Source organism: Cebus imitator, unplaced genomic scaffold (genome assembly GCF_001604975.1).
Source record: "Cebus imitator isolate Cc_AM_T3 unplaced genomic scaffold, Cebus_imitator-1.0 Scaffold0, whole genome shotgun sequence".
NCBI lineage: Eukaryota > Metazoa > Chordata > Mammalia > Primates > Cebidae > Cebus > Cebus imitator.
The window spans coordinates 19175385-19188633 of NW_016107315.1; the positions used below are offsets into that span (position 1 = coordinate 19175385).

The 13249-nt window shown below is 41.6% G+C and overlaps 1 protein-coding gene across 1 annotated transcript; it reads right to left on the bottom strand.

Annotated features, from left to right (window-relative positions):
• Nucleotides 1-8678: 8678 nt before the first annotated feature.
• On the bottom strand, nucleotides 8679-12185 carry PATE1 (prostate and testis expressed 1). Its single transcript, XM_017533791.1, has 5 exons — nucleotides 12126-12185; nucleotides 11790-11825; nucleotides 11075-11110; nucleotides 10667-10783; nucleotides 8679-9922 (listed from the first exon to the last, which is right to left on the bottom strand). The coding sequence occupies exons 1-5, from the start codon at nucleotides 12175-12177 to the stop codon at nucleotides 9789-9791; spliced, it is 375 nt and encodes a 124-aa protein (XP_017389280.1). The 5' UTR covers nucleotides 12178-12185; the 3' UTR covers nucleotides 8679-9788.
• Between the last annotated feature and the right edge of the window lie 1064 nt (nucleotides 12186-13249).

Consider the following 13249-nt stretch of genomic DNA (forward strand, 5'->3'; position numbering starts at 1 on the left):
CTCTTCTTGTTGCATTGGTCCCTTTACCACTGTGTAATGCCCTTGCTTGTCTTTTTTCATCTTTGTTGGCTTAAAGCCTGTTTTATAAGAGACTAGGATTGCAACCCCTGCTCTTTTTTTTTTTTTCTTTTTGCTTTCTATTTGCTTGGTAAATATTCTTCCATCCCTTTATTTTGAGCTTATGTTTGTCTTTGCACATGAGATGGGTTTTCCGAATACAGCACACCAATGGGTCTTGACTCTTTATCTAATTTGGCAGTGTGTGTCTTTTAATTGGGACATTTAGCCCATTTGTATTTAAAATTAATACTGTTATGTGTGCGTTTGATCCTGTCATCATGATGCTAGCTGGTTATTTTGCACATTAGTTAATGCAGTTTCTTCATAGTGTCTTTGGTCTTTATATTTTGGTATGTTTTTGCAGTGACTGGTGCTGAATTTTCCTTTCCATATTTAGTGCTTCCTTCAGGAGCTCTTGTAAGGCAGGCCTGGTGGTGACAAAATCTCTCATCATTTGCTTGTCTGGAAAGGATTTTATTTCTCCTTCACTTATGAAACTTTGTTTGGTTGGATATGAAATTCTGAATTAAAAATTCTTTAAGTATGTTGAATATTGACCCCCACTCTCTTCTGGCTGGTAGGGTTTCTGCAGAGAGATCTGCTGTTAGTCTGATGGGCTTCCCTTTGTAGGTAACCTAACCTTTCTCTCTGGTTGCCCTTAGCATTTCTCCCTTCATTTCAACCTTGGTGAATCTGACAATTATGTGTCTTGGGGTTACTCTCCTCGAGCAGTGTCTTAGTGGTGTTCACTGCATTTCCTGAATTTGAATGTTGGCCTGTGTTGCTAGGTTGGAGAAGTTCTCCTGGATAACATCCTGAAGTGTGTTTTCCAACTTGGTTCCATTCTCCCCATCACTTTCAGGCACACCAATCAATCATGTTTGATCTTTTCACATGTTCCCATATTTCCTGGAGGCTTTGTTTGTTCCTTTTCATTCTTTTTTCTCTAATCTTCTCTTTATGCTTTATTTCATTAAGTTGATCTTCAATCTCTGATATCCTTTCTTTGCTTGATTGATTCAGCTATTGATACTTGTGTATGCTTCATGAAGTTTTCATACTGTGCTTTTCAGCTCCATCAGGTCGTTTATGTTCTTCTCTAAACTGGCTATTCTAGTTTGCAGTTCCCGTAACCTTTTTATCAAGCTTCTTAGCTTTTTTGCATTGGATTAGAACATGCTCCTTTAGCTTGAAGGAGTTTGCTATTACCCACCTTCTGAAGCTTAATTCTGTCAATTCATCAAACTCATTCTTTGTCTAGTTTTGTGCCCTTGCTGGCAAGGAGTTGTGATCCTTTGGAGGAGAAAAGGCATTCTGGTTTTTGGAATTTTCAGCATTTTTGTGCTATTTTTTCCTCACCTTTGTGAATTTATCTTCCTTTGATCTTTGATGCTGATGACCTTTGGAGGGGATTTTTGTGTGAGCGTGCTTTTTGTGATATTATTGCTTTCTGTTTGTTAGTTTTTCTTCTAACAGTCAGGCCCCTCTGCTGCAGGTCTGCTGGAGTTTGCTGGAGGTCTCTCCAGACCCTGTTTGTCTGGGTATCACCAGCAGAGGCTGCAAAACAGCAAAAATTTCTGCCTCCTTCTTCCTCTGGAAGCTTGTCCCAGAGGCTCACCCACCAGTGCCAGCCAGAGCATGAGGTGTCTGTCAACCCCTGGTGGGAGGTGTCTCCCAGTCAGGAGGCATGGAGGTCAGGGACCCACTTGAGAAGGCAGCCTGTCCCTTAGCAGAGCTCAAGCACCATGCTGGGAGATCTGCTGGTGTCTTCAAAGCCAGCAGGTAGAAACATTTATGTCTGCTGAAGCTGTGCCCACAGCCGCCCCTTCCCCCAGGTGCCCTGTCCCAGGGAAATGGAAGTTTTATCTATAAGCCCCTGACTGGGGCTGCTGCCTTTTTTTTCAGAGATGCCCTTCCCAGTGAGGAGGAATCTAGAAAGGCAGTCTGACCACAGTAGCTTTTCTGTGCTGCAGTGGGTTCCACCCAGTTTGAACTTCCTGGTGGCTTTGTTTACACTGTGAGGGGATAATTGCCCACTCAAGCCTCAGTAATGGCCTATGTCCCTCCCTCCACCAAGCTTGAACATCCCAGGTCGACTTCAGACTTCTGTGCTGGCAGCAAGAATTTCAAGCCAGTGGATCTTAGCTTGCTGGGCCCTGTGGGGCCAGGACCCACTGAGCAAGACCACTTGGCTCCTTGGCTTCAGCTGCCTTTCCAGAGTAGTGAACGGTTCTGTCTCACTGGGGTTCCAGGTGCCACTGAGGTACAAAAAAAGAAAAAAAGCCTCCTGGAGCTAGCTCAGTGTCTGCCCAAACAGCCACCCAGTTTTATACTTGAAACCGACGACCCTGGTGGTTTAGGCACCCAAGGGAATCTCCTGGTCTGCAGGCTGCAAAAACCATGAGAAAAGCATAGTATCTGGGCTGAATAGCACAGTCCCTCAAGGCACAGTCCCTCATGGCTTCCCTTGGCTAGGGGAGGGAGTTCCCCGGCCCCTTGTGCTTCCCAGGTGCGGTGATGCCCCACCCTGCTTCTGTTCATCCTCCATGGGCTGCACCCACTGTCTAATGAGTCCCAGTGAGATGAACTGGGCACCTCAGTTGGTAGTGCAGAAATCACCTCCTTCTGCACTGGTCTCGCTGGGAGCTGCAGACTGGAGCTGCTACTATTTAGCTGTCTTGCCAGCCACCCAAAACATTTTTATTCTAACTTGGAGTCAAACTCTTACAAAATTCTAATATTACTAATTATGTGATAAATGCCCTAATTTAAGGTAGACTATAAAACCTCAAGTATAACTAATAAGAGAATGATTAAAAGAATATATAGTTTAAGAACTATTAGGGGAGATCAATGAAATATTAAATTAATCCAAAGGGGTTAAAACAGATAAGTATGAGAAAATATTCTACAACTGCATAAAACACACAGTATTTTCTGTTATAAAGCAGTTTCTGGTAAATAGATACATTGAAAATATTCAAAAGTATCATTCTTATGTTCCTATCTAGGCAGAGAAGTGTGTAAAAATATCTTCTACTTATGTTTTTTCCTTACTAAAAGGGTCTTTTAAATACCTAGACATCAAGGATTGTTGCAATCTTTTATGAAACTGGCTATTTTAACTAATAATGTGCTACCCTAGAAATAGTACTTAAACAGAACTATTTTTCTGAAAAATGTTCTAAGTTTCCTTGTTCAGATAGTTGAACTTTGGCGTTTCATTCTTCTCCCTTTATGCATAATTTCCTTGGTAGATGCATGGCTCTTTCTCACTGGACATGCTTAAAGGTTTTTCATTGTCTTTGGTATTCAGACACGCAATACATGTATGTTTTCCCTTATTTCTCTAACTTGTATTCTGTGAACTTTGTGTTCTATGGTCATAGTCCAAAGTAAGTAGACGAAAGGAAATAATAAAGATCAGAGCAGTAATAAATAAGATAAAAACCAGAAAAAAACATAGAAAAAAATCAATAAAACTGCGTTTGTTTTAAAGATAAAAAAAATCAACCAACCTTTGGCTGGACTAAGAAAGAGAGAGAAAAAAATAAATAAAATTATAAATGAAAGAGGAGACATTACAACTGATACTACAGCAATACAAAGGTTAGTAAGAGTCTACTATAAACAATTATACTCTAGCAGATTGGATAATCCAGAGAAAATTGATAAATTTCTTTAAAAAATATACTACCTCCTAGGACTGAATCATGAAGAAATAGAAAATATGAATAGATCAATAAGTGAGGAAATTGAATGAATAACAAAAAATCTCCCATCTAAGCCCTCTTTTTTTTTTTTTTTTTTACTGTATTCTGGAAGATATCCTCATTCTGATCTTCCAACTGCCTATCTTTGTTCATATTTTAAGATCTGTTTTAATATTCCATCTATTGTGTTCATTTTATTGATTATAATTTATACCAAATATTCCCGCCTATCTCTTTTTGATGATTTTTGTTTCAACTTGTATTTTTAATTACCTTTAAATATATTTTCATTCTTGTTTTGAATTCCTACTTCTAATAATTTGGCTTCAGATAGTACATATGGTTTAGTACACCAATTTAGTGCTTTTTGAGCATAATTGTACCTTCATTTTATAATTATTTTTTGTCTGTGGATTTCTACTTCTCCAGGGTTATCAAAATCTCCACCTGATAATGGATTTTAGGACACCATATCCTTGTCCAATAGTCTTGATGAGTTCAAAGGGGAACTTTAGTTAATTCCTTGGGGAAGGAATTACCCTAAGGAAGTAGTTTCCAGGGACTATGAAACAGTATTTCCTGTTTGCATACATATTACCAAACAACTGTTTTGGTAGAGGTTTACCATTAAACCCTTAAAGAGAAGTAGCATTGGAATGAGGCAGTTTTCCTAAACTGTAATGTACAACTCCTGGGGCTTTGAAATGAGCAGCCTAGTAACTTCTGACTTGATAATATTCCCTGCATGCTTGCACCAAAAATATAGTCTGGGCCATGTCAATTTCTGTGTTGAAGTAACAGGTGATATAGTCTTGCAGAGATGTAGAAGATAAGTGAACATAGAATTTAAACAGCTTTCTAATACACTGAGGTTATGGCCAACAATGCCACCTCCCACCCAACTAACCCTGCCACAAACACACTGCTTCAGACAACAGTACATCTCCTGCAAGAACTTTTCATGGTTTTATTGATTCATAGAAACCCAGTTTCAGAGCTTCCCTAGGGCTGACTTTAGGAGAGAGAGACAGAGATCATGCTGCATCTTCATCTCATGGGGGCCAAATAATCTGCCTTTTGGGTTTTTTATTTTATTTTATTTTTTTTGAGACAGAGTTGTGCTCTGTTGCCTGGGCTGGAGTGCAGTGGTGGAATCTCGGCTCATTGCAAACTCTGCCTCTTGGGTTCAAGCAATTCTCCTGCCTCAGCCTCCCAAGTAGCTGGGACTATAGGCACGTGCCACCATGCCCAGCTGATTTTTGTTTTTTTAGTAGAGACAGGGTTTTACCATGTTGGCTAGGCTGGTCTTAAACTCCTGACCTCAGGTGATCCCCCTGCCTTGGCCTCTCCAAGTGCTGGGATTACAGGGTAAGCCACCGTGCCCAGTCTGCCTTCTGTTCTTATTATCTCATAAGTCTGTGTATGAAGAAAGAGTTTACTATCCTCCAAAATAGAAAGTCAAATCTTAAACCTAAGGCAGAGGTACCTTAAAACAAAAACAAAAAGAAAACAACAAACCCATGGGCCATGATGATTTCTAAAGGGCTAAAGAGTACCACTGAATTCAGGGAAAAAAAGAAGAAACAACACTTGAAGGAAGGGGTCATGAAGGGAACTTCTTTACTTAGGTGGTTTGCACCTCCTGTTCCCTTCACCTGGAAGGAAGTTCCTTTCAGTGCATGGTTGCTCTTCACCATTTCCCTCTTGCCCTGACCTAATAGGTTAGCCCATGGTTCTAAGCTTAAATGTAACTTCAGAAAGAGCTTTCCTAAAACCCCAGTTAGCATTGTCTTCTGTTTATTTTTATTACCCTGTATTTTTTCCTACATGTATCATAGTTCTTAGTTATTTGTGCCTAATCGTTAAGAGTAAAGACTTGAGACAGGCAGCCTAAGTTTGACTCTTGTCTCTGTCATTTGGCAAATAATTTAATCTTCTATAATCAGTTTCTCTGACAATGGGTCATCAAGTAATCATAAGACCTGAGCTGCTCATCAAGAACTGGGTTTTCTGGGTCATGAAGCCACAGATTGGGCGTGTAAGATAGCAATCTGCCACTAAGGAGAAGAGGCCAACAAGAGAACAGGCTGAAGCCAGCCAGGACAGCACAAGTTAGTCACATGAGCAGGTGGTTCTGCTCCATTGCCTCCTCTCTTCCATTACACATCTATGGCCTCTTAGATTTCTGTTTAATAACGAACTGCTTTGAGACAGGAGAAACTGGTGTTTACAAATGGGTATTCTGGCAACAAGTGGGAGATGGATTGCCCAAGCATTAAACTCCAATCAGGAGTGTCTCATCCATTTAGTCTGGACAGATCTACATTAATTTACAGCTAGTTGATAACAGCCTGGCTGGCATTAGGCAGCTTCCATCATGGATAGAATTTATCCTCATTGGAGTAAACAGATATTTTGGATATAGATGTTCCTGTTAATAATTCTTCTGCCAGCACCATTAATTGCAGACTTAGGTAATGCTTTATTCTCCATCAAGGTGTTCTCAACATAGAATTATTTCCACCCAAGGAACTTGCTTCACCACAAAGAAGGATAGCAATGTGTTCATGCCCATGGAAATCATTTATCTTACCATGCACCCCATCATCAGAAGCAACCAACCTGATGGAATAACGGAATAACTCGTCCAATGAAATCTCAGTTTAACTACAAGTTGGGGGAAAACACTCTGAAAAGATTAGATTAGAGAGTAGAATGCAGTATATGCTCATAATCAGAACTAATATATACTTCTGCTTTTCCCATAGTCAGAGTACACAAGTCCAAGAATCAAGATGTAGAAGTGGGAATAAATTATCCCATTCCTGCAACTTTGATTTTTGCTCATTCGGAAGTCTTAGTTACCAAGGGAGAAATGCTTCCACTAGGGAAAAAAACAATACTTTAGTTGACTTGAATGCTAAGACCATTTTGGGTTCCTGATGCCTCCATGCCACCATAGAAGCACAGAGGTTACTCTACAGGCTGAGAAAACTGATCCTGATTGTTAAGAGGGAATTGCACAGCTGTTGCACAATGAGGTGGGAATACAGGAGATTCTCCGAAATGCTACTTTATTCTTCCTGTCTAGTAACCATAAATATAAAGCTCTGAAACTGAAAAAAATCCAGGCCATTGAAAATTTGAACCTTTCAAGAAGGAAGACTTTCGTCATCCCATCAGTTAGATAACGCTGACCCCAGGAGGGTCTAGTTGAGGAAAACAAAATGTAGAATTGGTAGCAGAAGAAGGAAGTTATGAATATTGCCTGCAGCCTCATTAGCAGTTAAAAAAACACAAACACTGGATACCTAGGCATATCTTTTTCCTTTTTTGTCATATTTTCTTCTCATTTTCCTCTATCTCTTTATTATTCTACATAAAAATTATTGACAGTAGCTGACAGGTGGAATTGATTGGATTTCAAGAATATTTAATGTTGCATGAAAATGAATATCTAGGATATTATTCTGAAATAGAGATGACTTTAGGACTCTGTGTCCTTATTTAGAGAAAAAGTAAAAGTGCCTTTACTTGTATGGTGGATAAACGCATCTCATTAGGCAAAAGCGTAAAGTTGTCTTTCTTGTTCAGTGGAGTTCAAAATCACATAAAAACGTGTGTAAAGAGTTGAATGGCCAAAGGTGTGATTAAGCGGGTTATTAAATGATTGCCTCTCAGTTTTAACTTCACGTTTCTATACTCTGCTTTATGACGGTGGTCTTTGCAAGCTGGATCCTTGTTAAATTCTGCCAGTAGGGAGTGCTGGAGGGAGACGGGCAGGCTGGACAAGGGGAGCACTTTTCCCGTTTGCTTTCTCTTCTTCTTGACAGCTTTTCACCTGGGCAGTGGCAGTTGCCTTCAGAGCTACAGTTGGTTTTGTTCCATGGTTTTCCCCCTATATTTTCAGAACCAGCTTCCTGGTGCCCCAGAGATGCCAGCACCACCTGAACAGTACCTCTTCCCTAGAGGTCTGCATTTTATCTTCAGGGAGGCCCTTTGTTCCTGAGATGTTTGGGTCCCAGTTCAAAGGGATCCTTCCCTCACACTTTTAAATTAATTAATTATTTAACTAAGTAATTAAATTAATTAATTAGACCTTAGAAGTATGGACCTCCAACATTTTCCCTGTGTTTCCCTAGACCTACAGGTTTTAGCAGCTTCTTGCAATTTCTATCTTTGTTAACTCAATATCTTCCTTTGGCTTTTTGTGTCCTCCAATACCTGGTTAACGATTCTTAAAGTCTCTGTAAAAATGACCGGTGATGTTTTTGTTTTCGACTGACCTACATGGGGAGTAGTATGACTCTCAGGTTTGTGTGAAGAGTAAATGAGTCAGAAGATAAAAAGGGTTTATAACAGTGCCTCTCACACAGTAACTGTCATATAAGTGGAAGCTGTTACTATTATTTACTTAAGATCTGTGTCTCCCGTTAGCCTGAGCTCCATGAGAATAGGGATTATGCTGCTGTATACACACCAGGGTGTAGCGGTACCTGAAACATACTATGCTTTGAATACATGTTTGTTAAAGGAATTAGGAAGGGTTTGGAGGAGAGAGAAAGAAGAAAGCACAATTTGGGTATAGAAGAAAGGTAGTGGCAGGCACAGTGGCTCACACCTGTAATCCCAGCACTTTGGGAGGCCGAGGCTGGCAGATCACGATGTCAGGAGATTGAGACCGGCATGGCCAACATGGTGAAACCCACTCTCTAGTAAAATACAAGAAAAATTAGCTGGGTATGGTGGTGGGCACCTGTAGTCCTATGTACTGGGGAGGCTGAGGCAGGAGAATTGCTTGAATCTGGGAGACAGAGGTTGCAGTGAACTGAGCTAGTGCCACTGTACTCCAGCCTGGTGACAAAGGGAGACTCCACCAAAAAAAAAAAAAAAATGGTAGCATTCTTTATTATTATATTTACAGAATGTAATATAATTCATCACTCTTTCCAGGCTTCATTCTACAAGTTTTGTTAGAAATCAGCCTCTACCCTTGGGAACATATTCAGTCAAACTGCCATATTTCTCCAGGGTGTTAGAGTTTTACAGAGTGGAAGCTCCAGTGTGTGTGAGACAGAGGTAGGGGTGGGAGAGGCATCTGGGGTCATGGGACATCTGTCCACACAAGTGGCTGATGAGATGGCTAGTGGCCAGACTAATGTGGCTTCCTCAGACCCCACAGTTCTCAGCTCCCTTCATGCCATGCTCCAGGCATGGGAATATTTGTGTTGTTGCTAGTGGTTCTGTCCTCTGGAAGTATCCTGAAGTATCCTGAAGCTGTTCCCTGTCAAGAGGTTGATGCCTCCTTGTGAGTTTGCCAGGGAAGCAGGATGCAGGCACTGTCTCTAGTCACCTGCTGTTATTCTCCAAACCGCAGCCCCAAACAAAGTCTGATTCTAAAAGGCAGACAGTCTTTCTCTGTTCATGGCTCTGGTGTAGCTTCCTTTGTGTGTCCCAATCTTCTCCTCACCCTGGGACCAGCATTCATGAACAAACTCCAAGAAGACTCGAGCCACTTCTTTTTATGTTGCCACTCCCCCTCCCTTCAGGCCACATTTATGTGCTTTCTTTGGAATGCGATAAGAATGATAACACAGAGAGGAAAAAAATGTGAAAAATATTAAAATATCCTGCCCCAGAAGGAAGGACAGGAGCAGGGGAGAGAGGAAGGGATTCTTTTTCAAAATTAAACTATCCTTTTCCTCCTTTTCTGAACAAATTGGTTATAAAGTGAAAGTGCTAGGATTTGTAGCAACCTGCAGAATATATTGATTTTGTTCTTGCTCTCAAGGTTATTTATTTACTTATTTTAAGGGGCAACACAGAGTAGAAAAGGAGAGGGATTTTTTTATTCATGTGCAAAAAGTGGAGACATGTGTTTGCAATCCTCTTCCGTAGCGTGTGTGTGTGTGTGTGTGTGTGTGTGTGTGTGTGTGTGTGTTTAGAAAGTCATTGTGAAGAGGCTGAGGCAACAACCTCACCCAGAAATTAGAGTCACAGAAGAACCACCAACTTCTAAAGGTCTTCATTGCAAAGGTCGTAGTCCCTGCAGCACTTGAAGTTCACAAAGTAGACACTCCACCTTATGCCTTTTACATCAGCACAGTTCTTTTGGCAGCCCATGAAGATTAAAAAGGGAGTACCATCCCCTGTGGAAGGAAGAAAAAACAGATCAGAAAGCCTGGCCATGACACTTCTGCAAAAAACCTTTTCTTTAGACCACACCAACATATAAGAACAACCTTGTGTAATACAAAGCTCCGTTATTCAAATGTAAAGAACTGGAAGATGTTGCAAGTTGGAGCTTCCCAAAAGAAATGCAGTGATGGGGCCGCCTAAAATGATTATTGGGGGTAGGGCAGGTTAAGGAGAGCAGTAATTCAGGGATTGCCAAAGCTGGGTGTTTCTACGGAGAATCCGAACACTGGTTTAAGCGAGGGTTATAAATGCCAAGAGATAATTTAGCAGAAAGGGTGGAAAAAGAGAAATCATGATGTCTTGTCTTAACCACCCAGGGCAATTCAGCCAGAGTCTACTGATGACTCCGACCCTTCTGTTTCCGCAGATGAGGGAAGCCCAGGTAGGCACAAAGGCCAAAAGCCCCCTCCCCACCTCAACAACTCACTGTTACCCATTGGGCATAGATTATGCCTGTTCTCTCACCTCGATTTATTCTCCTCTGTTTTCTTCAGGCTTTTAAAAATACTAATTCTTTAGCTGTAGGGCCCCACCCTCCTTAGTGACCACCTCCATCTAATTTCCATTATGTTGTATGACTGGGGTGAAAAAACAGGCGCCCAGGCGTGAGACTGCCTGCAGCGAAAGTAAAGTAAGACCCCCCATTTCTGCCATGGCAGATATGTCCCTGTCTACTTCCTCCACCCACTACTTACTTTTGGAAATCCTCCCAAACACGCAGGACTCTTCTGTTGTTGCTGTGCATATTCCTCTTCCTCTGGAGCACTTTTCTCCTGAGAACTGGAGGTGGCACATCCTACACTGAACAATAACTGTGCTTGGTAGAGAGTGGGGAAAGAGAAGTGAGAAAAGATGGCACTACCATGAAAGAACCCATCTCTCCTTTTGGATTAGAAGTCTGCCTAGAGCCAGAGGGCTTTGCCAGAGCCCATCAAGCGTGAACATCTGCCTCTATGAAAACACACTAGCCAAGAGCGTGGCTGGGGTTTATGGTCTCAGGAGTTTTAGCTTGAAAAATGGGAGGAGAAAGAAAGGTGGAGAAATAAGAAAAGGTGAAACATTATCAAGACTGAGATGATCAGACAGGTCCTCTTCATACTCACTAGAATAATTATCTTCGATGACAACTTCTTCATCGACTGTACTGGCAAAGAGAAATAAAACACATCTGAAATTTGTCTGAGATTTACTCTTGTACAGGGTCCTTATAATCTGCCCTTCAGGGTCCATCCTGCACTCTTAAACTGGAGCCATTCCAGACCCTTTCTGTCCCTCTAATGCCTAGTCACCTACTGGGCACCTCTGTACCTCTTCTCTCCTTGTAAATCTCTTCGCCTTTTTGGGGATTCTCCGATTTATCTACCCATTCCTACAGGATGAAGCACAGACCAGAAGGAGAAAGATAAATGCATATGGGTTTTTGCTTCATCCCCTTCTTTTTAATTGACCCTAGGTGGCACTCTTACCTGTGGGTGCCTGGAATCTGACAACGGGGACAATTACCTGAAATTCCTAAAGTTGCCATGCTTTAGACTTGGCCAAGTAACACCTGAAAAGCCAGCATTCTGCTTCCTCCTTTCCCTGTTCCTTGCCCTTCACTGACACTCCTGGCCTTGTTGGTCGAAGCTTACGTTATTTTGTCAAACCTAAAATCAGCTCCCATCCCAGCTCTGTCCTGCTGGAAGAGGTTATTGAGTGTTGGAACTCAAGGTCTATTTCCATTTTGTTTTATTTTAGCCGCTGGTGCCCACCTCACCCCACTCGTCTTCCCTTCCTCAGACCTTCCCTTTCTCACATCACTTATCTATATCTACTCACCTGCAACATTTCTCTGTAAAAGTGATCCAGACAATGCTGTTGAAAAAAAAAAAAAAATACACTGTCTACAGACCTCATTTTCCAAACCCATCTCAAAGCTTCTATGAAAATCCACTAAATTCCTCTCTAATCTGCCTATTTCCCCCATATAAAGGAAGGGAGAAGAGCTTTAGTTAAGGTCGTGAGGACATGACATACCCAGGTAGAAGGTTCAGCATTAGAGCATAAGCTCATCGTGCCTCTGTTACCACAGGACTCCCATAAGAAGGCCTCTGTTGGGGTGCTCTCGCCCGTTCCTAAATTCAGGACTCTCAGCTGTCAACCCTAGAAACTCACCCCTAAAGCAGCAGAGCAGGATGGGGAGTTCCAGCAGGATGGATTTGTCCATTTTGGAAAGAAGGAGGGCCAGGCTACAACAGGAAGCTTCAAGAGCGCCTATTTATACACCTGCAGGGTTGGGCTTCCCTGGGAAGGGTTAGGGGTGGAGATGCTGCGGAAGTTCTTGGAAGGCATACTTTGCTCCTAGGGAAATCAATGACTCTGTAATTTCTCTTCTTGGCAACTTGGAGCCAGAGGGAATGGCTAGGTTAATCCTGAACCTGATTTATTCCAGTTCTATCACTCAGGATTTTTGATGGCAGTTTCTATGGTCTTTTCACTGTACCATATTGTAAAAGAACATAAGGCTAAAGCTGGGCTGGATGGGTAGAATTGAGAGTCACCTACATGGAGACATGTATTAAAGCCGAGAGAATATATAAGTACAAATCATTGGAATGCAGAAAGGCAAAAAGAAGGCTGAACACGGACTGAAAATACATACCTCTAGGAGTGGAGAACAGAGGACACAGAAAGGTTAGGCTCAGAGGCATACAGAGGGTTCCCATAAGGAGAGTATGAAAAAGATTTTTGGATTCACGATATTTTGGAGGTCATTACTACATGCCAAAAGATCAAACTGGCATTTTCATGCACAGAGGAAGAGAGCTACATACTAACTGCTGACCTGGCATTGACCACCCTGATGAAGTTTTAAAGTAACACCATGAAGTATTAATGTACTGCATACGCACTTGTGCAGACATATGCACATGTGTACACACACACATACACACACGATAGCACTGATTTTTTTTTTTGTTCTGCATATTCACTGGCAGAAGTCTTCCTTTCCTTCCTCTCATTTCCCTGAAATTTAACATCTTCACTTGCATCTTACACTCCTTTCTCTTGCCTTTTGAGATGTCCCCTTCTTTCCTTCTAGGAATCCCACAGTTATTTGCCTAATGGGACCCATGAGATTGGAGGAAAGGTTCTCTTCCTCTGACCTGTCAGAAACTGTCTCCTTACATAATTACACTTCCATAATATTATTATACCACTTCCCCTACAGCAGAAATTTCTTCCTCCCAGCCAACGATTTTTACTGATCCGCCTGTATTCCTTGCTTATATTTGAAC

Coding starts and splice junctions, on each gene's coding strand:
- PATE1 (XM_017533791.1), bottom strand. CDS start 12,177: ATGGACAAATCCATCCTGCTGGAACTCCCCATCCTGCTCTGCTGCTTT. Junction 11,111..11,789: donor TTTACAGAGAAATGTTGCAG/GTGAGTAGATAT, acceptor TTGCCAGTACAG/TCGATGAAGAAGTTGTCATC. Junction 9,923..10,666: donor GTTTGGGAGGATTTCCAAAA/GTAAGTAGTGGG, acceptor TTCCTTCCACAG/GGGATGGTACTCCCTTTTTA.